At 42.3% G+C, this 23,220-nt stretch overlaps 1 protein-coding gene across 5 annotated transcripts in view; it reads right to left on the bottom strand.

Annotated features, from left to right (window-relative positions):
* LOC142151051 (uncharacterized) overlaps positions 1–23,220 on the bottom strand; it is a 106,537-nt gene that overhangs the window by 48,011 nt on the left and 35,306 nt on the right. Inside the window, exons 2-5 of one of the 5 annotated variants that reach the window (XR_012691136.1) lie at positions 7,492–7,558; positions 7,275–7,372; positions 6,996–7,107; positions 3,288–5,444 (exon numbers count right to left, since the gene is read on the bottom strand). Coding sequence is in view for 4 of the 5 variants with exons in the window: in XM_075206338.1 (XP_075062439.1) it covers positions 4,036–5,444; positions 6,996–7,107; positions 7,275–7,372; positions 7,492–7,528 (1,656 nt within the window). In the remaining variant the exon portion in view is untranslated. Of the gene's footprint in view, positions 1–2,506; positions 5,445–6,995; positions 7,108–7,274; positions 7,373–7,484; positions 7,559–23,220 lie in introns of those variants that run through there. The other 4 variants (XM_075206338.1, XM_075206339.1, XM_075206341.1 and 1 more) reach the window with 4 other exon arrangements.

The raw sequence follows: 23,220 nt of genomic DNA, 5'->3' as shown, positions 1-23,220 counted from the left end.
CAAATCTATCTATCTTCTCCTGATCTTTCACCATCTGTGTTGTCTCGCGTTACTGACTGTCTTTCTACCATTTCATCTTGGATGTCTTCTCGCCAACTCAAACTCAATCTTTCAAAAACTGAATTAATAATATTCCCACCCAAAAACAGAAGCTTCCTGCCTGACAGTTCTATTTCTGTTGATAACATGAGCATAATCCTTGACTCACAACTATCATTTAATTTCCACATTAACTCTATATCTAAATCATGTTAAATACACCTAAAGAACATTTCCAGAATACGCGCAAATCTTACACAAGACACTGCAAAAATCTTAATTCATGCACTCATCATCTCCCGCATCGACTATTGCAATTCCCTTCTTACTGGTCTTCCCAAAGTCAGACTTGAACCCCTACAATCTATTTTGCACGCAGCGGCTAGATTGATTTTCCTTACAAACCGTTCTCTCTGCTGAGCCACTCTGTCAGTCTCTACGTTTGTTGCCTGTATTTCAACGAATCCAATATAAAATTCTTCTACTAACATACAAGGCCGTCAACAAAATTGCAGAAATACATCTCCTCACTTGTCTCTAAGGGGCATATTCAATTACGATTCCGGTTTGCGGGATCGCGCCGCGTACTTAATCCACGGTGCCGCAATAACGTGGATTTTCGTTCGCAACCCTATGGGCTGCGTACAAAAATCTGCGTTATTTCGGTACCGTAATACCGGCAATAGTGCGCACTTTCCGCGGTAACGAGCGTTGCCGTGGACGGAACCCTAATTGAATATGCCCATAAATATCTCTCGACTCGACACCTCCGTTCTGCACAAGATCTGCGTCTTTCTTCCACTCTCATCACATCCTCCGATTCTCAGTTACAGGACTTTTTCCGGGCTGCACCCACTTTGTGGAATTCTCTCCCTCGCACAGTAAGACTTTTCTCTAATCTTCAAACCTTCAAGCGTTCTTTGAAAACCCACCTCTTCAGACAAGCTTATGATATTCCTCAACCACCATCTTAATCTCCCTAGGTTACCCCATTATCACCATCTACACAGCTAACAAAAGACATCAACCCTCTGACCAACATTGCTCTGTGACTGATCACACAGCCCACTCAATACTTTTTACCTTTGCATTCTAGCTGGTCCAATCTGCAATATGATGTAGCACATGCCCTTGTGTTTCAAACTCCCATTGCCCCATAGATTGTAAGCTTGTGAGCAGGGTTCTCTTACCTCTCTGTCTGTATTACCCAGTATTGTTTTATTACTGTTTGTTCCCAATTGTAAAGCGCTATGGAATTTGCTGGCGCTATATAAATAACTGATGATGATGATACTATGTAGGATCTGGCCAAGGGAAAATCTAGTTACAAGCATAATCAGCAGTACCTGTATATGTGCTTGGCAACCAAGACAAATGGAAGCAATGACCAAACTAGGCTGCTGGAACCTAGGCAGATGCCTGATGAGCCCCTCCACATCACCATTAGATGATTCCACAGACCCACTGGAAATGATGAGCATGGGGGAATTGATTGTAGAATGTCAGATTAGAGGTGTACCGTACCTGTACTGCACGCACAAGGATATCTTCTGTCTTTTAAAGGATCAGGAGAATCCCATCAATGCCTTTAGTGTATATAGGAAATGGATGTTCACTTTAGGTCCCCACATACAGCTCTGGGAACAAATGCAATTACTGCAAGAAAGATTTGAAGAGGCAGAGGATGAGATATGGCGACAAGGACTTATTAACACTGAAATGTAGGATCAGTGTTATCGCATAAATACTGAGAAATGCCAACTACAATCTCTTCACGTTAATAAACAAACCAAACACTCCCAACTCATGTGAGACATGATCAATGGCCTCCTCTTCATCAAGGCTGACCAGGGCCACATACATGTGATTCTTGATGTAATGGTCAAGGAGATCATCATTACCTGGCAACTTACTCGGCCTAAAAAATCTAGCGACTGAGTGTAGCTCCTCCAGTCCCAGGGGAGCGCCTGTGGCTGCTTTATCTGCAGTTGGTTTGGATTCAGCGTCTAGTACCGCCGCTCTGCCCGCTATTCAGCAGCTCTGGCCAGTGTGATAGGCCAAGGGGGATCCATCCATAGAAACCCTGATCTACAGGAAGAGGTCAGGGGAACCAGCCCAGGTGTCCAGTGCGGGGTACACTAGCAGTGACAGTTACCCAGAAGTATCAGTTCTGGATGCCGCTAAGGAGTCCAGTGGTGGCAGCATAGTAAGCCCCTCCTACTGCATTGAGGGGCGCATTTGGTAGAAAGAACAGAGACGGTGGCAAGGCAAGTCCAGTCGGTCTCCAGCAACACAACAGACAGGGAGGCATAGGAGGTCCATACTGTCACAGGTCATAATAGGTAACAAAATTTAGCTTCAAAGTGGAAATGTATAGTGTGCATATAAAAACATATAAGACAGTAAGATAAGAGAAAAAATTACAAGTAGATAATACAGAATTCAAGAAATGGACGCGTCACATCTGTAAATAAATGAGACTTTATTGAGAATATGTATTTTCACATGTGTTAACAATTCATGTTATATACACTTGCATACAGGAACACAGAGGTGACATATACAGCATGTAAAAACGATTTGTTATGGAATCGCTATGAAAAGATCACTATTTCCATGTGCTTCATGATTAGAAAACACGGCATGTGGGAGACGTAAGGAGCAACATCATAAATTTAAATATACACACCCAGAAAAGCGTCGCTGTTCAAGAAACGATCAGCAGAATTGTCGGACAGACTGTCACGAGTATGTGCACACTGCAGAATTGGCACGACGCTGTTCCATCGTTTATAGTGATTTATAGTCAGTTTATATAAATAAATCAAACAATAAAATGTGCTTTGGTACGATAAAAGATAATCTTGGGAGTGTACATACTACTGCGATATCAGACCCAGCGGTCGTTTCCCGTGTGACTGGAACAACAATTGGTTGAAAATATTGTAGTGTGTACCCAGCTTTAGTACTAAACAGCTGTAGTACATGGTTAAACCACTACAAAATACTGTGAGATATGTATGTCTGTGTGACATAAATTAATTATATAAGCTAAATCAATTTGTGCATTTTAATGTTTTTAATAAAGTTATAATTGTCTTCTTGATCATGCATGTATTTGCTTTTGTGTATCTAGTCATGTACTTATCTTAATCTGCACTCTACTAAAGAACCCCCACGTACACATAGATCCAACCCTACCTTAAACAACAGGCCGTCATGTATAGAAAATAGCTCCATGAAAACACCTGTTACATGAAAATTGGGATTTTGAAGCATTTAAATGTTCTTAAAAAAAGTCAGGGAGCCATCAGTTTCCTGTGACCCACGTAATCAACAGAATCTTGTTTTCACATGCTGGCACAATATATGGTGCATGAGAGAAACTTAGCAAAGGACGTCCAGATATCCTTAGCTCCTTCCATAAGGAGCAGCCATGAAGACACATCCTTAAACACTACACTACACTCGTATCTCTATAAATGGATGCTTGGAAGAAAAATATCAAAATGGCATTACAAAATTGAAATTGCACTATGGGTCTTTTCTGCATCTTTGTAAATGACAAAGATATTGAGATAGTGACAGAGATTACAGAATTATATAAACCATGTCACATCTTAAATTAGAGTATGATCAAACATAATGCAACAGTGTCCCAGATCCCATATTATATCTCCAGCCCATTGCCAGGAGGACAATGCTCTTACTGTGTAGAGTGATGGGTATATAATGACATAAGTAAACTGCAGTAAGTTCCACACATGAGCGATCTTTTCCTGTCTTATGTTGGTTACACACATTCCACCTATGTATCTGAATGACAATGTGTGACTGACACTTTGAATTGCCCTCCATAACTCAATATACTTTAAACTATGCACTCTGTAAATGTTTTCATGCCTGTTTTTTTAAATTACATTACTAAATTCAATGAGTTTTAAGATATTAAAGAGTATTTTTCCAAACGTGCTCCTTGTATTAGCTTATGAAAATTTACTTTTCACTTGTATGACTTTTCAGATGTGTTACAAGATGTGATTTTCGTACAAAACATTTCCCACACTCTGTACATGAAAATGGTTTCTCACCTCTGTGATTTCTCTGATGTATAACAAGAGATAATTTATATGTAAAACATTTCCCACACTCTGTACATGGAAATAGTTTCTTACCTGTGTGAATTCTCTCATGATTAGCACATTGTGATTTCTTTGAAAAACATTTTCGACACACTGCACATGAAAATGGTTTATCACCAGTGTGAGTGTACCGATGTCTAACAAGATTTGATCTGGATTTAAAACATTTCCCACACTCTGTACATGAAAATGGTTTCTCACCTGTGTGATTTCTCTGATGAGAAACAAGAGATGATTTATGTGAAAAACATTTCCCACACTCTGCACATGAAAATGGTTTCTCACCAGTGTGAATTCTGTGATGACTAGTAAGGTGTGATTTGCGTGAAAAACATTTCCCACACTCTGCACATGAAAATGGTTTCTCACCAGTGTGAAATCTGTGATGAATAGTAAGGTGTGATTTCCTTTTAAAACATTTCTCACACTCTGTACATGAAAATGGTTTATCACCTGTGTGAATTTTCTGATGAATATTACGTTGTGATTTAAATGAAAAAATTTTCTCACATCCAGAACATGGAAATGGTTTCTCACCTGTGTGATTTCTCTGATGAGTAGCATATTGTGATTTCTTTGAAAATAACTTCCCACATTTCGCACATGAAAATGGTTTCTCACCTGTGTGATTTTTCTGATGTATAACAAGAGATAATTTCTGTGTAAAACATTTCCCACACTCTGTACATGAAAATGGTTTCTCACTAGTGTGAATTCTATGATGTCTAGTAAGTTGTGCATTCTGTGTAAAACATTTCCCACACTCTGCACATGAAAATGGTTTTTCACCAGTGTGAATTCTGTGATGTCTAGCAAGTTGTGATTTCTGTGTAAAACATTTCCCACACTCTGCACATGAAAATGGTTTTTCACCAGTGTGAATTCTATGATGACTAGTAAGTTGTGATTTCCGTGTAAAACATTTCTCACACTCAGAACACGGAAAGGTTTTCTCACCTGTTTGAGTTGTCTGAGGTCTAACACAGTTTGACTGATGTATACAAAATGTATCACATTCAGAAGAGGAGCATATTTTATCACCTATATGAGCTGTACTATGTGCAGTAATATCAGAGTTATCTGGAGAGCATATGTCATTAGTAGATGGATAAGATGATATAGCCGCATTGTAAAGTACTGGATGTATATTTTGATTAACGCAGTTTTCTTCTGGAGAATCTTGTATGATGTGATCTTCTATTTTAAAATCTGGAGACAAAAGGAGATGTCCCTCCGAGGTACTCCTGCTTTGGCAACCATCTACTGGAAAAATATGTATAGAGATGGATATCTTGTCTTTACATGAGGAACACATTATATTCCCCAGAATGTTCATACTATTAGTCAGTTCAAGATGTTCAGTCGTTTCATTTAAATTTGCAAATAAAGAATACTTCATTACGATTATAGAAGTACTAAAACATATACAAATCTTCTCAGAACAGATATAACATTGGCTTACAAGATAATACAACCACATAAGTACCTTATTGCACTCTACGTGCTGTTTAAACAGTGACAATACCTCCGTGTATCCCAAAACACACTGCTCGCTGCCCAGGCAGTGCCTAAAAGCTCTTTGTACTCCATTGCACTGTCAAAGTCAAATAATTGGATATAGTCGTTTCAAATTAATATCCATCAATCTGATTGTCTTTGTCTGAAAATATGCGAATAGCACACTACGGCGTGGAAGGGCGTATTTAACCACAACACGTACGACTTTTGCACACATTTACACTTACACATTCACTTCTAAATAGTTCACCTTAAAATAGTTCCAACACACAGTCGTTTATAATCAAATGTAATACAGTTTATACTTAAATATATGAATGTTAAAAGCACTTTATTGAGATCTAAGGTTCAGGATACAGAAAACATAACAGAAAACATAGCAGGGACTTGCTGCCGACGGCTGCACAGTATGTGCAGGTCTGTTCGGCTGTGACAGGCAGGTACAGTGTGCTGCCCGGCTGCTCTGATTGTGTTTTAAACACAATCAGAGCAGCCGGGCAGCACACTGTCCCTGCCTGTCACTACCGAGCAGACCTGCACATACTTTGCAGCCGCCGGCAGCCTTAAATGTCAGACAGGGGGCGGGGCCTAAATCGCCCACGCCTAAATCGCCCCGGGTACAGCAATTTTCTAGATCCGCCCCTGGTTCAGGATTGAATGACTGTATGCTGGATCCAGAGCACCTGCGTATGTAATTGGTTGTATTTATTTTATTGAATTGTTACTCTGTTACTTTTTGAAATTAAATCGCATTGCGAGTTGGAACCACACTATTCGAAGTGGACAATTTTCAATGAATAGCAACTAGACGAACATAACAGCACATTACACAAAGTGTAGGATTTGGTTCTCAGCTCTGTTTTTGTACCCTGAAATTTTGCCTACAGTGTGAAACACCACAGTGTATACTGATGGGGCAACCTCTCTTTGTATCCATACATCATCTGGTGGGTTCCCGCTTGGATAAAAAAATCCCAAGTTCTCACATAGGTATTATTTCACAGGGGCAGTGCATAGGGAGGATTATGAGTAATGTCAAGCGATGTCTTATCCCATTTATCCATAATTGAATCACTAAAGGGACGTCCATTGTACCGATATAAGAAATTTAGTGAGAGGGAGACTGGTCAGATCCCTTGGCTGGCAGCACACAATGATATGATGTGAGGAGGAGAACATGAGGCTAATAGTAGCCAACGGCTTCTGACTCACCCCTCTGGGCAGATCCTCTTTCTTTGTAGTGACTGAACAAGGAGAATGTGCGATTCCTTTCTATAATAAGTGTTTATTACTCACCAGTGCTGATATCTGTAGGGATTTCCTCCTCCTTACACTGCTGATCACTCCTCACAAACTTCTCTTCTTCTTCCTTTATATCTTCCATCTTAATATCAGTAAGGTCATCACCCTAAATAACCCAAATAATAATAAAAATAACACTTTCATAATGTCTAATTTCATTTATTGAGATTAAACAGCATAATAGCAATAACTATAAGACCCCTACACCTACTCTACAGCTCATATAGTGAAAAGTCACTTTGATATCATGGTGAGACCCTCAATTGCATCTACCTGATTCTCCTGCAGGATACTGTGATTTTCCTTTGTACAATCCTGTGAATAAAGAGGATGGGGACATCTCTCTGGGGTATTTCTGTTACTGGATCCATCTGTAGAAGACACACAGTGACTGAATACATTGTTTATAAGTAATTATTAGATAATGTGTGTATCTAAATGGCCCTCATAACTGCCCTGTCCTTTACAATAAATGATAGTCACCTCTTACCCAGTGATGTGAGCGGCCGGTGATTCTCCATCATCATGTCCTTGTTTCCTTCTAAATTCACCTGCTCCTGCATGGAAAAATAGACGGTAATATCCGGATACCTTATAAGAACCTGATACACACACAGTGATCAATCATCAAACAAATACATCCCCTGGTGTTACTGTATAATGTACCATTCCCAGCAGTCATCTCTCCGGTCACCAGCTGGATGATCTTGTTGGTTAGTTCCAGGATCTTCCAACAGATTGCGAGCAGGGCCCTCTCACCTCTCTGTCCGTCAGTATTACCCAGTATTGTTTTACTACTGTGTTTGCTCCCAATTGTAAAAATTGTAAAGCGCTACAGAATATGCTGGCACTAAATAAATGTTGATGATGATTTTCTGGTCATTGTTGTGAGTGCAATGGAGGCAGCGTGATGGGGGTCTGGGCCCTGCTCAATCCTCCTGACACACGGGGATAGTTCCTGGGTGTCACACGCTCACCGGATGTATTTGTTACTACTGTGTAATCCGGTGTAAGGACAGAGATATAAATAAAAAAGGTAAAATTGACCATTTCGATTTTTTTTTTTTTTTAAAACAAGTGTTTATTAACGGTCAAAAAAGAGTTAACAATGCAAAAGGATACATGTTATATCAGACAAAATATATTCAGAACATTGGATGGTGAAGTAGAGTAGAAGTCTCCATGCTTCAGAGATCATTTAGATTATTTTTAATGGGTTAATTGTGCAAAAAGTGCAATATTTATTGTGACATTCCCAGAATACTTCACCCCTCCAGTCATTAGGTAGATGATCTCAAAGGTAAAATTCAATAAACATTAATAACTTGATTTCTAACCTTGTCCATTCTTAACGTGTCCATGATAGGATATCTACAGGACTGTCTCTTTAATAGTCACCTTTTCTTTAACCACACTACACTCGAACAGCTGAATCACTTTGCAAATTAGTGAGAACAAACTCAAATGTAAAGCTAAGAATAAAAACACAGTGTGAAAAGCACACCAAACAAACTGCTCTTCACACAGGTTTTGCTGAACCACTTTGCTGTTTATTTTCTTGTCAGAATGGATAATATAGTCTCTTCAATGTCTCCAGCAATCACACCAAACATATTCAAATATTTACAAAGTCCCATAGTCCTAATGCTGGTTTTTACAGTTAGTTTCCTAACTGGACACTAAGAGAGTGAGTGAGTGAGTGAGTGAGTGTGTATTTAACCCACTCTACACCTTTAGGCTGTGGTTTCCTCTATTAGACGGTGGCAAGGTGTCCCAATTGCCACAACAGTCATTGCAAATATGTTGTGTTAGTCCCAGTAGAATAAAATATTATAATTAAAAACTGGCATTTTTTCAAATCTATATTAATATAGTAGAAATGTATCAACTGTAGAATTGCAACCAGAAAACAGCTGAGTCTAGATAGATAGTACCCCACAGTCAACCAATAACAGATGGAGAGAGGGGGTGTAGCTTGTATTTATATGCAGACTATCCACTTTCACCCTGCTCATATCTGCCTTTATACTATGTATATAATCCCCACTCTTCCCTCGTCAAATCATCCCTCATCCATACTCCCACCATATACAATTTATACCAAAGGCAAATCCTAGCATTGATAGAGAAGGGACAATTAGAGATAATAGGAATCATAAAACCAATGTAGGAGGCTGTTATGAAGGACCATCGGGTGTTCCTGTGGAGGTGTTTAGCTCTCCGCACAAGGCACTAGAGGTCTGAGGCAGCGATCTTCCCAGAAAATGTTGCCAGCTGGGTGCCATTAAGAAGTATCCGGGCCAGGGCAATGTAATACTTCCCAATAATAATAATAAAAATCTTTCAAAGCTTATAGCGATTTGAACTGAAGAATAACATTTTATATATTAATTCTTCTCTTCTTCTGAGCGGCCCAGATTTCTGCAACATTTTCATAATCAAGGTCACACGAAGAGCGAAAATCACTGTAAACTGGTGTCCTGCTGTCACTCTAATTGGCTGAAACAGTTGCTGAACTTGGGGAGAGCACTGCTACATTACGTGACTGCTTGTCCCCGCAGGCACGCTATTGTGAGGTCTTTGCCTAGTTATTGGCAGCGGTGAAGTGCCGCGATCGGATTGTGTCCCTTCATAGCCAGCTGAGAGGGACACGGGTGCCTTACCGGGTGCTCGGTCCTCTGCTGAGAGCCTCTCCGACTGGCCTTGCGTGGGCAGTCTCGGCCGCATCTGGCCGAAAGTCGCGGGCACCATTACCGTCTCCATTTCCGGTAACTTACACGGCAGGTGGCCTGCTGGGAATAGTGCTGTAGTTTGACGGACGGCAGTGATCACCGACCCGGCTGCAGAAGCGGTCCAAAGTGGACCTGAAGATCGCAGAGTACAGCGTCGTCTGCCCTACACACCTACCCATCTGGGTTCCTGAACCGCGAGTGACGGCGCCGCGGGACATCTATACACACGCTGTCAGCCTGTACAGGTCAGTTGTACCGCCCTTACCTGTCATATAATCTGAGGAACAGCGGCTGCATGAATATTCCCCCTGCTGTCATCTCTGCTCTTTACCGGCCCCCCTGGTTGAGTTGTGACCTCCCACGGATGCTCTGAGGTGCCCCTCTCCGGTGCCATTTAGTTGTTGGGTGGCCTTGCAGAAGTTAAAAAGCTCCAGCCGTACTCTGTCATCCTCCCGAAGGTACTGGTGGGCTTCTTGTATGCTCGGGGGTCCCTAACAGCTTTTCCTGACAGCAGCGGTGAGCCTGTCATTTTGGCGATTTTACACCAGTTATACCAGAGAGGGACACAGTCTCCTATCCAAGATCTAAGTGAGCTCACCCCATGGAGTTCAGCAGCTGCAGCAGTATTGTATTGTGCTGATTACTATTGAGCCTTTACCTGTTTATCACCTACTTTGCTGGATAGTGGTGCAGGCTCTATTCAGGCAATGCTTTGCTGCCACCTAGTGGCTATACTGAATACTAAAACCTATACTCTAGTCATTGTCACGGGGCTTTACATCTTTAGCCAGCAGGTCCGATTGGCTCTCCCCGGATACCTGCCGGTAGTTCTTATACGATTACTCACAACTGATTGTCTCCTAGACTAAAATGTTCTAAATGTCCCGCGCAGGGGCACCAACCCTTCACAGCTGCAATATTGTCATATTATAGAATCAAAGCAGCCCTGTTATGTCTACAAGAACAAAGCGAACCTCTACCTTAGACACCTCCAACTTCTTCGATAGAAGTAAAAAGCATACTAAACCACAAACGTCTGCCGCAACTCAACAGCAGCCAGACCGTTCCCCGCGCTCAGACACGATAGGAGACGATGAAGTTCCCCCGGCTATGAGACTCCTGATCAGCTCATTAGTTCAAGATATTAAGACGTTTCAAAGGGAGTTGAGACAAGCAATCTCAGAGTTCCGGAAGGAGATCGGCGAGCTGGGTGATCGCACGGATGCTTTGGAGTCCAAGGCGGACGAGATCTGTAAGACAGTGGCCAACAACTCACAAGAGATCACAACACTGCACTCTCATGTGGACTCCCTAACGGAAAAATGCGAAGATATTGAAAACAGAGCCAGGAGGAATAACATCCGTCTCAAAAACATCCCTGAGTCTGTGGACACACAGGCTCTCCCAGGCTTCCTGCTTGGCTTCTTTAAGACCATATTAACAGATGCCACAGATGACGTACTACTCCTGGACAGGGCACACAGATCTCTGCGCCCTAAGTCTGCCCCAGGCCAGTAACCAAGGGATGTCATCCATCGCATGCACTTTTACCACATAAAGGAGAAAATTATGCAGGCCACAAGGAACAGAGACTCTATCCCATATGAAGGCGGTGATATCCAGTTGTTCGCAGACCTTGCGCCTCTTACCATCCAGAAGCGCCGTGAGCTGAAAGACATCACAAAGACTCTGCGACAACACGGGTACCAATATAAGTGGTGTTTTCCTTTTCGGCTTCAAGTCTTCACAGAAACTAATCCTCTTTTCGCAAAGACCCCAGCAGAAGGCGCTTTGATACTAGAAAAACTGGGACTGTCCTCCAACTTTAGGTCTCCTGCAGATAGGTCAACGGCGACGCAAACCCCGAGGGCCTCACCGCGTCCAGAATGGAACACGGCCTGACATGGCAGAGACTTTACAAAAACAAGGGATGAGGGTCGCGCTGCTACAAGTCTGATTAGTATAGATTAAATTAAATCACACAACAATACGGAGGATCTCCTGTCGAGCGAATTGAGACAATCAACAATATGCCAGGTAGGTATACAGTATTTAATAAAATTGTCAATCAAGCACAATCAAATATACACTAAAATGATAATTCTAATTCATTGAATTCTGCATAATAAAGTATTGATAATTAGGAACCAATGTGTTAAAAACATGTAGAAAAAACAACATGTAGAAAAAGACAACCACGGCTGTAAAAATGAATGATGTGCACAAGAAAAAACCTCCAGATATAAGGTAATAATCAGTCATAAATCCAAAGCATGGAAAACAACCAATGTGTCCTGGTAAATTACGGGCTATTTAATGTAAATAATAAAGATAGTAGCCCATAAATACAGCCTCCTCCGTAGACAATGTGTGTGGCAAAAGTAAAGTCTCGGTCACCTGGTTTAATATGATCCGTCAATAAAGTTGATACTCTGGTTCACAAATGATATTGTCCCCTCCAAGATTATCCAGTCTCTATGGCACCAACTCTGCTGTATCGCCGACATAAAGAGGAGAAAGAACTAATAGTCACATTAGAGACTAGACTTATCTCCCTCCTTGCTCAGCATCAGGGCTCATTAGACCCCTCGCACTTACGGGAGCTGACGTCAGTGAGGGACCAGCTCAACGCGGTCCTATCTAAAAAAAAAAAAAACAGCTCGCAACTTAAATGGACCCAGCAGCTCTTTTACGGAAAAAGTGATAAAGCGGATTCCCTCCTGGCTCGGAGGTTGCGGCAGAGACGAACGCGTAATACGATTACGTCGATTAAAAATTCACAGGATGTAGTGACATACAATCCGAGCCAGATAGTGAAAGAATTTACTACTCATCATTATATAACTTAAATGATTCTTCGCCGCCACCCCCTGATTTAGAGGACAGAATACTTACCTACACTCCTGCCGACTCCCGCAGCTCTCTGAAGCAGAGATTGAATTTCTCAATTTAGACATAATGGAGGAGCAGCATGAAAGTGTCCTCGGCCCCAGGTCCAGATGGCTTCCCAGCCAAGTATTACAAAACATTTGCAGGTGTATTTGGCCCTAAACTCACTACGTGGTTTAACGCCATCCTTGATGGAACCACCTTTGATCTGGCGACGACCCGAGCCCGGATTTCAGTAATCCCAAAAGAGGGTAAGGACCCCCTCTCTCTTTGTAGTAGCTACCGCCCCATATCACTTCTAAATGTAGATCTAAAGATCTATGCTAAAGTCCTCGCGAATAGAGTCAATTCTGTGCTCCCCAGGCTAATACACCCAGATCAAGTTGGGTTTGTCCCCGGTCGACAGGCTGCGGACAACACTAGGCGGATCATTGATCTCATCCAACATATTAATGATAACAAACAACCCTCTCTCCTCGTGTCACTTGACGCGGAGAAGGCATTTGACCGCGTTGGCTGGCCCATCAAGTTGCAAGCATTAGCTGCGTATGGCTTTCAAGATCGCTTCCTCAAGGGGGTGTCAGCCCTGTACCAAAACCCATCGGCATCTGCCCAGGTGAATGGAAGCTCCTCTGCATCCTTCACTACCCGAAACGGAACCCGACAAGGATGCCCCCTCTCTCCCCTTCTATTCGCCTTGGTGATAGAACCTCTAGCTATGAGAATTCGTATAAACCCTAATATAACTGGGATACAGCTGCTCTCCAGTACTCACAAAATAGCCCTCTATGCGGACGATATCCTCCTTACCTTAACTAACCCTTTAACCACTCTCCCCAATCTATTTCAAGAACTCCACATTTTTTCCACAATATCAAATTTTAAGATAAACACAACCAAAACAGATATCCTAGACTTCCATATTCCCCCTAAGCTAAAGCAACTCCTAGAATTAAATTTCCCCTTTCATTGAAACTCCGACCACATAAGATACTTGGGTATAGCTCTCACCAGAAAGGTGGAAAATATCTACCAAGCCAACTACCCCCCCCCCCCTCATAGCTTGTATAAAAAAGGACCTAAAAGCATGGGATAAACTCATGATATCATGGGTTGGACAGATTAAGTCAGTGAAAATGAACTTGCTCCCAAGGTTATTATACCTTTTCCAAACTCTCCCCATCAGGGTCCCCCCTTCAATCTTGAAAATGTTACAAACTCTTATAATGCAGTTTATATGGTCAAACAAGAGACCCAGGATCTCTGCTCGCATTTTACAGCGCTCACCCATGGCAGGTGGTCTTGGCATCCCCAAAATACGTAACTACTACTACGCTGCGCGGCTGGCCCAGTGTGTACAATGGCATTCCCCCCCCCTGGAACTCGGATATGGGTGGACATAGAATCGGATATATTGGGTGGCTCACCGATTTGCTCCGTCCTTTGGCTCCCAGTCACACAGCGCCCAGTCTCTGTTCGAGCCTATCCAGTTCTGGCCCTATCACTCTCAATCTGGTCTAGATGTAACCGTTTGGTATCCCTCTCTCCTGCCCCCTTAATTCTAATACCCTTGTAGTCTAACTCTGCATTTACGCCCAGGTTGTCTCGCTCCATGTATACAAAATGGGCAGGTACGGGCAAGCTGCTGTTACTCAATCATATAACTAAGACAATAATATTTCCACAATTTTCGGAGTTGGTAGAACGGTGTGGTTTTTTGCCGGGACAGTTCCACCAATATCTACAGATTAGGCACTACCATTAAACGGTTAAAGCCCAACTCTCTTCCAGACCACCCACCACATTTGAGAACCTGTGTCTCTCGGGCCCCTCCTCCAAAGGTTTTATATCCACTCTATATAACACCTTACTCCCCGCTACCCCATCTGTTAAGGACCGCTTTCAGAAGCAGTGGGAGGAGGACCTGGGAACTGAGCTAGATGAGGAGGAGTGGTCGGATATTTATGAAAGTACAGCTCGTTGCTCTATAAATGTTCGTATCAAAGAAAATGCTTACAAGCTTTTACACAGGTGGTACTATGTCCCCTCGAGGCTACAAAAAATATACCCACAGACCAGCGCTGACTACTGGAGAAACTGTGGGCAAACGGGAACATTTATGCATATATGGTGGGACTGTCCCAGGATACGACCATATTGGACAGCAGTCCTTGCGCTAGCTTCAACAATTCTAAATACTCACTTACCACCTGACCCTAAGCATATCCTGCTACCGCTGCCCCTCCCAGACCTCACCAAATCTGCTCACAAACTTCTTAGACACATTGTCAGTGCTGCCACTTGTCAGATAGCGGCCTCTTGGAAAAACTCCACACTGCCAACACTCCAGATGCAGTAGGATCTGGCATACTTACCAGATGGAACATATTACTAGCATACTGAGGGGCTCCTCTGTCTCCTTCTACAAAGTCTGGTCTTTATGGACCTTATATCATTATCAACCTCCACTCCAGATTTATCGGAATCTGAATATATAACGGTACTTCTAAACAAGTTTACTTATCCTTTATTTGATGTGTGAATTCTCAACTTCCCATCCCTTCCTCTGGTCCCTACACCCCCCCCCCCCCTTCTATTCATTACTCCCACCCCCTCCATACCCTATAGTTCTGAAATGTTAAAACAACATCTTTGCAGTTCTGGATAATTACGCAACTACCTCCCGAATATGATAGAACCATGAGAGTGTTTATGCGTCCTGCTGTATGTAAACGCGTGTTATTTGTTACTGATTAACTTCTCAAGATTTTGTAATGCTTTTTACCCCAAAAAAAAAGATGTTTCTAATAAAAAGTTTATAAAAAAAACAAACAAAAAAAACCCAGGTTTTAAGTTGTCAACACAAATTAGCAATATGGCGCTCAACCCAGTGTCCACCTATTGACACAATGCTTATATACACTCAATAACACTCTGTTATGCGTGTAAGGTGGCTGCCAGCCTTTAAACAACCAGGTGGCAAGTCTGGTAAGAGTAGTAATCTGAAAAGTGGGGAAGAAGGAACGAGACGCATAATATGTGTAGTATTATATTCATTATCAGACGCCTAATATGTGTAGTATTATTGGTACAATCAGCCCAATAAAACAAAGTGATTATTTGCATGCGTACCCAGTGTAGGAGTAAATTAGGAACATCAGTATGGTTATCCAAAGTCACAATTGCATCAGCAGTTACTGGATCGTAGAACTCCAAATAAGGGTACAAGGGTACCATAAAAATAGAAACACTGTGTCAGGCACCGGACCCGCTGACCACCTGGTTGGAGTCTGACACTCCAACCTGCCTCTGGTCAGCGCTCTCATCAGGTCCCTGTGGTGTGCGCTGGCAGCCGCCATCTTGCCAGTCTGAACTGCGCATGTGCAAAACTGGCCTTTTTTGAAAACTCCTTCCAGTCACCTGATTGCCTGTCACTCCTGTCTATTTAAAGCACCTGTCTCATTACTTGAGTGCCAGATAGTCAGGTCTCCTCTCCTGTCTAGACTCTATATCATTCAAACTCAAACTTCCTGTCTCTTTGCGTATTTCCAACACATTCCATGTTTCTCTCCTTAAACCCTTGGTCATCAACCGCTTTTCCAACAAGACCACGCCATCATCTCTCCTTCTTCAAATAGGGGATGACTTAGAAATTAGCCAAATCCTGGACTCTAAGCTCTCACGTGTCAGAATCAAATATTTAGAAGATTGTAAGGGTTTCGGCCCGGAAGAGTGTTCCTGGTTCAATTCTTCTGATGTCAACGTTCCATTCCTAGTGCAGAGGTTCCACTCCAGATTTCCTAACAAACCCAGGATCAGGTGTTCGGTGCCCACCTACAAAAGGGGGGGTACTATTAGGCACTGGACCCGTTGACCACCTGGTTGAAGTCCGGCGCTCCCACCAGCCTCTGGTCGCCGCTCTCCTCATATCGGGTCTCCGTGATGTGCACCATCTGGCCTGTCTGAACTGTGCATGTGCAAAACTGGTCTTTTCAAAACTCCTTCCATTCACCTGATTGACCGACTGCCTGCCAGCCCTGTCTATTTAAAGCACCTGTCTCCTTACCTGATCTTCAAGTCTCCTCACCTGTCTAGATGTATTCCAGTCTGGCTCCTGTTTTCCCGGTGCTGCTGAGTACTATTACCATTATCTGCTTCCAGCTCTTCGGTGTTACAGTGTTATTCCGCTGCAGAGTATTACCACCATTACCTGCTTCCAGCTCTCCGGTTTTACAGCGCTATTCTGCTGCAGAGTATTTCCACCTTTACCTGCCGGCAGCTCTCCGATGTTACAGCGTCAACCTTCTGCAGAATGTTACCACCTGCACCTGGTCCCAGCTCTCCAGCACTATCCTGCTGCAGAGTGTTCCACCAGTCTCCACCTCCTGCACATCGGTGCTTCTGTTCGCCACCTACTTGCAGACCGTCGCACCTCCTTGCGATCCTGACTCTAGGTGCTCTCCAGCTCCCGAGCACCTCTATGCATTAACTACCTGCAGGCCATCGCACTTCTACATGATCCTGACCCTATGGGGCTTCCTAGCTCCACGGTACCTCTGTGCCTCATCTTCCTACAGATCATTACTCCTCATTATTACTCCGGACTGCGGTTAGGGAGCAACAAAGTCCAAACACCCTTGCGAGGGTCCCTGGGGAATACCTCCCTCTCCTTTATACTCTGCGCCTCTTGGAGGGTAGCGTCAACTCAAGCAGACCATATGGGTTTTTCCAGACCCTACAGCGTGACACACTGATAACCATAGTATAGTAGTTTCGTAACTCAATAATAAAACACCCCAAAAAAGTGCATATGCTAACAGAAAGAAAAAAAAATTGAGGCTTATCGCCACAAATCCTTTATGCTGTGCCTCTCCAGGACCACTTCATGTAATTCCAAGCAAGAAGATAAAGGACTATATAGTGTAGTATTTAATACATAATTTAATATAAATTTGATAAAAATACAGGCTCACAAAAGATATAGGATTGCTTATCTATAATTTCAGCGGTCCTAAACTGATGTCTGAATCAAAGTAAATGACAATTGTTACAGTTACTGAATCATTCACAACCTGTCACAGTAACTTCCGTCCCATAACACTCAATTACTTTGATGTAAATCACAACCTCAATCCCTCAAGTGAATTAGTGTCAGAACTTCCCACCAATGTGTCACTAATTCACGGTGTGTGTTAGCAGCGGTTTAATTCTTCTTTACAACAAAATGTACAGACCCCTCCCCTCTATATAATATTAACATAATATAATATGGATATAATACACAGTGTGTGCTGGGAGCTGTCTTATTCCTCCTCATATATGACTGTACAGACCCCTATCCTCTATATAATAATAATAACAACATAATATAATATGGATATAATACACAGTGTGTGCTGGGAGCTGTCTTATTCCTCCTCATATATCACTATACAGACTCCTCCCCTCTATATAATAATAACATAATATAATATGTATATAATACACAGTGTGTGCTGGGAGCTGTCCTATTCCTCCTCATATATCACTGTACAGGCCCCTCTCCTCTATATAATAATAATAACATATTATAATATGGATATAACACACAGTGTGTGCTGGGAGCTGTCCTATTCCTCCTCATATATCACTGTACAGGCCCCTCTCCTCTATATAATAATAATAACATATTATAATATGGATATAATACACAGTGTGTGGTGGGAGCTGTGTTATTCCTCCTCATATATCACTGTACAGACCCCTCTCCTCTATATAATAATAACATAATATAATATGGATATAATACACAGTGTGCGCTGGGAGCTGTCTTATTCCTCCTCATATATCACTGTACAGACCCCTCCCCTCTATATAATAATAATAACATAATATAATATGGATATAATACACAGTGTGTGCTGGGATCTGTCTTATTCCTCCTCATATATCACTGTACAGACCCCTCCCCTCTATATAATAATAACATAATATAATATGGATATAATACACAGTGTGTGCTGGGATCTGTCTTATTCCTCCTCATATATCACTGTACAGACCCCTCCCCTCTATATAATAATAATAATAACATAATATAATATGGATATAATTAGGGATGTGCACCGGCGACTTTTGAGGTCTCGTGTTTTATGTTTTGGATCCGGATTTTCGTTATTTTTGAGGTTCGGATTTGTCTCGCAAAACACTTGACGAAAGGTCTCCGTTCGGATTTAAGGTTTTGGATTCGGATTTTTTTTGAAAAAAACATAAAAAGTTTAAAAATCAAGTTTTTGGGCTTATTTTCACTCCTAGGCTATTATTAACCTCAATAACATTCAATAACAAGCATTTCCACTAATTTACAGTGTATTTTGAACACCTCACAATATAGTTATTAGTCCAAAACGTTGCAACAAGGTATCTTTCTGGACTGCGTAGAGGAGTGGGTCACCACAATATATATTAAAAACCCTGAACTTTTATGATTCGCACCAATAAATGTACCTGGACTGCGTAGAGGAGTGGGTCACCACAATATATATTAAAAACCCTGAACTTTTATGATTCGCACCAATAAATGTACCTGGACTGCGTAGAGGAGTGGGTCACCACAATATATTAAAAACCCTGAACTTTTATGATTCGCACCAATAATTGTACCTGGACTGCGTAGAGGAGTGGGTCACCACAATATATTAAAAACCCTGAACTTTTATGATTCGCACCAATAAATGTACCTGGACTGCGTAGAGGAGTGGGTCACCACAATATCTTAAAAACCCTGAACTTTTATGATTCGCACCAATAAATGTACCTGGACTGCGTAGAGGAGTGGGTCACCACAATATATATTAAAAACCCTGAACTTTTATGATTCGCACCAATAATTGTACCTGGACTGCGTAGAGGAGTGGGTCACCACAATATATTAAAAACCCTGAACTTTTATGATTCGCACCAATAAATGTACCTGGACTGCGTAGAGGAGTGGGTCACCACAATATCTTAAAAACCCTGAACTTTTATGATTCGCACCAATAAATGTACCTGGACTGCGTAGAGGAGTGGGTCACCACAATATATATTAAAAACCCTGAACTTTTATGATTCGCACCAATAAATGTACCTGGACTGCGTAGAGGAGTGGGCACTGGGCACCACAATAAAATATATAAAAAACCTTCAACAGATCTGCATTACACTACACATACGGCTGCTCCTCCATCCTCTCCATCATATACATGTTGGAGTTTTAGCGTGTGAAAACCTCTTGTTTTTGATAATGTCAGTGCATTTTGAATATTTTTCAATTTGCCCCACACCACTGAATGTACTTTATCTATGATACGCAATACGCATCTATCTATCTTGACTGCGTAGTGTGGTGGCCCCGGTACACAATTTGGTACCGAGGCCACAATATAATTAAAAAACCCTCCACGTGTCAGAATTCCACCAAACAAGTATCTGGACTGCATAGTGGGGTGGCCCCGGTACCCAATTTGATACCGGGGCCACAATACCTCCTCCAAACATGGTACAGACAATTCGTCATTGAGATCCCAGACAGACAGGGTCAAAGTGTTATTGTTTGACTTTGTAAACCCAAAAAACTGTCCCTGTTGCACATAGTCGTGCAATGAAGACTGACTTTTTCATTTAAAGGCACGATCTTTCAAGTGTAGTGTTTGTAAGTCTAAGTCATATTATACTTTTGGTAAAATTGGTTTATTTTGTTCCTCTTTATGGTAATTAGTAATAGAATTAAAGTATGAAATAGAATTAAAGTATGAAATAGAATTAAAGTATGAAATAGAGTGGTATATAGAGTTGTAGTGTGGTATAGATAGAGTGGTCCACACAATATAATAATAATAAAACCCTCCACGTGTCAGAATTCCACCAAACAAGTATCTGGACTGCGTAGTGTGGTGGCCCCGGTACACAATTTGGTACCGAGGCCACAATATAATTAAAAAATTGGGCATCAACTGTCACCGTTGTTTAATATCTGATACACCTAAATATGGACTGCACAGTGGAGTGGCCCCGGTAGTAAATTTGGTGCCGGGGCCACAATACCTCCATCAACCCTCTAAATCCCACTCCACTGATGGCGGACACCGGGCGCACGTCTAACACCAACATTGCAGTTACAGCCGCAGTTATACGCTTTGCAATAGGGTGACTACTATCGTATTTTGTGGTCATGGCAAACGACTGTTGGACGGTCAATTGTTTTGTGAAAGACTTAGCGGTCTTACGACTTCCCCTCTGGGAAGATGACCGACTAACAGCAGCAACAGCAGCAGTGGCAGTAGTAGGCGTACCGCTGCAGGATTCCTCGGATGAATCCCGTATTGAGGAGGACTCAGTCTGGCTGCTGACTTGGGCTGCAGGACTGAATCTGATGGAGATTGTGGAGGAAGTTGACGAGGAGGGTGTTGCTGGTGTGTATCCAACTGGACCACGGGATTTAGGTGTCCCTGTACCGATGAGGGTCCTAGCCCCAGTTCCTGAACTAACCACTGAACTATGAAGGTTATTCAGGTGACGTATAAGGGAGGATGTTCCTAGGTGGGCAAGATCCTTACCCCTGCTTATTTGAGCTTTACATAAGCTACATATGGCCATACATTGGTTGTCTGGATTTGGATAAAAATAACTCCAGACCGAAGAGGTGCATTTTTTGGTCTTCTGACCAGGCATGACGATGGGCTTTTTCATCCCATGGACATCAGCTGTTTCCCCCCCTGGTGCCTCATTTACAATAACCACATCACCATCCTCATCATCAAGTTCCTCCACAGCGCCAGCTACATCATCAATAGCCTCCTCCCGAGCCACCTCTTCCCGTACAGTGATGGGAAGGTCAGGCTTGACAACCACCAACACCCTTGGACTCGCCTTGGGGATTTGTGATAATTTCTCTTTAGAAGGCAGAGTTGTTTGCTGTTTTGTTGCTGACAGCATAACTCTCTTCAATTTTTTGTAGGGGGGGGGAGGAGGAGGAGGGCTAAGATCCGTGGGTGAAGCTGAACCACTAGTCATGAACACGGGCCAGGGCCTAAGCCATTCCTTGCCACTCCGTGTCGTAAATGGCATATTGGCAACTTTACGTTTCTCCTCAGATGATTTAAAGTTTCTCTTTTTGCTACTTTTTCTTAACTTGGGCTTTTTGGATTTTACATGCCCGGTACTACGAGATTGGGCATCGGGCTTGGAAGACGACGTTGATGGCATTTCATCGTCTATGTCATGACTAGTGGCAGCAGCTTCAGCATTAGGAGGAAGTGGGTCTTGATCTTTCCCTACTTTATCCTCCAAATTTTTGGTCTCCATTATATGTAGCACAAGATACTGCAGAATGTGTGAACTTGGTAATATTGCAGTACCAATGGACTTATACTGCTGGATTGGTTTTGCAAATTTGGTTATAATTATTATATATTTTATTTTTTTTTAATTTTTAATTTTTTTTTACTTTTTTTTTATTTTTAAAAAACTTGGGAATAGTGGGGAAAAAACTATGCCCTTAGAAGCACAGAGCACAGGACACAGCACCACTGGACTGAACAGGACACGGCACAGGACCCAGCAGCACTACGGAACTCAGCAGGACAGAGCACAGGACACAGCACCACTGGACTGATACTGCAGAATGTGTGAACTTGGTAATATTGCAGTACCAATGGACTTATACTGCTGGATTGGTTTTGCAAATTTGGTTATAATTATATATATTTTTTTTAATTTCTAATTTTTTATTTTTTTTTATTTTTTAAAAACTTGGGAATAATGGGGAAATAACTATGCCCTTAGAAGCACAGAACACAGCACCACTGGACTGAACAGGACACAGCACAGGACCCAGCAGCACCACTGACCTCAGAAGGACAGAGCACAGCACACAGCACCACTGGACTGATACTGCAGAACACAGCACAGCACAGCACAGCACAGCACAGCACAGCACAGCACAGAACTAAACAGCACAGCACGAGATCTACCAGGACAGAGGACCACCTAACACACCCTCCCTCTACCCTGATCAATGCCCGAGTGAAGATGGCGGCGACTAGCGGGGAATTTATAGGATCCGAGTATCGCGAGATCCGACAACAGGATTATGAGTCAGAGCCTCAGTTTCACTTTTGAATTTGGCGCCAATACCCGGATCTGTCTCGGATCCACAACGTTCGGGTGGGCTCGGATTTCATAAATCCGAGTGCGCTCATCCCTAGATATAATACACAGTGTGTGCTGGGAGCTGTCTTATTCCTCCTCATATATCACTGTACAGACCCCTCTCCTCTATATAATAATAACATAATATAACATGGATATAATACACAGTGTGTGCTGAGAGCTGTCTTATTCCTCCTCATATATCACTGTACAGACCCCTCTCCTCTATATAATAATAACATAATATAATATGGATATAATACACAGTGTGTGCTGGGAGCTGTCTTATTCCTCCTCATATATCACTGTACAGACCCCTCTCCTCTATATAATAATAACATAATATAATATGGATATAATACACAGTGTGTGCTGGGAGCTGTCTTATTCCTCCACATATATCACTGTACAGACCCCTCTCCTCTATA

Source organism: Mixophyes fleayi, chromosome 4, assembly GCF_038048845.1.
Source record: "Mixophyes fleayi isolate aMixFle1 chromosome 4, aMixFle1.hap1, whole genome shotgun sequence".
NCBI classification, from domain to species: Eukaryota; Metazoa; Chordata; class Amphibia; order Anura; family Limnodynastidae; genus Mixophyes; species Mixophyes fleayi.
This window is presented reverse-complemented; position numbering and strand designations above follow the sequence as displayed.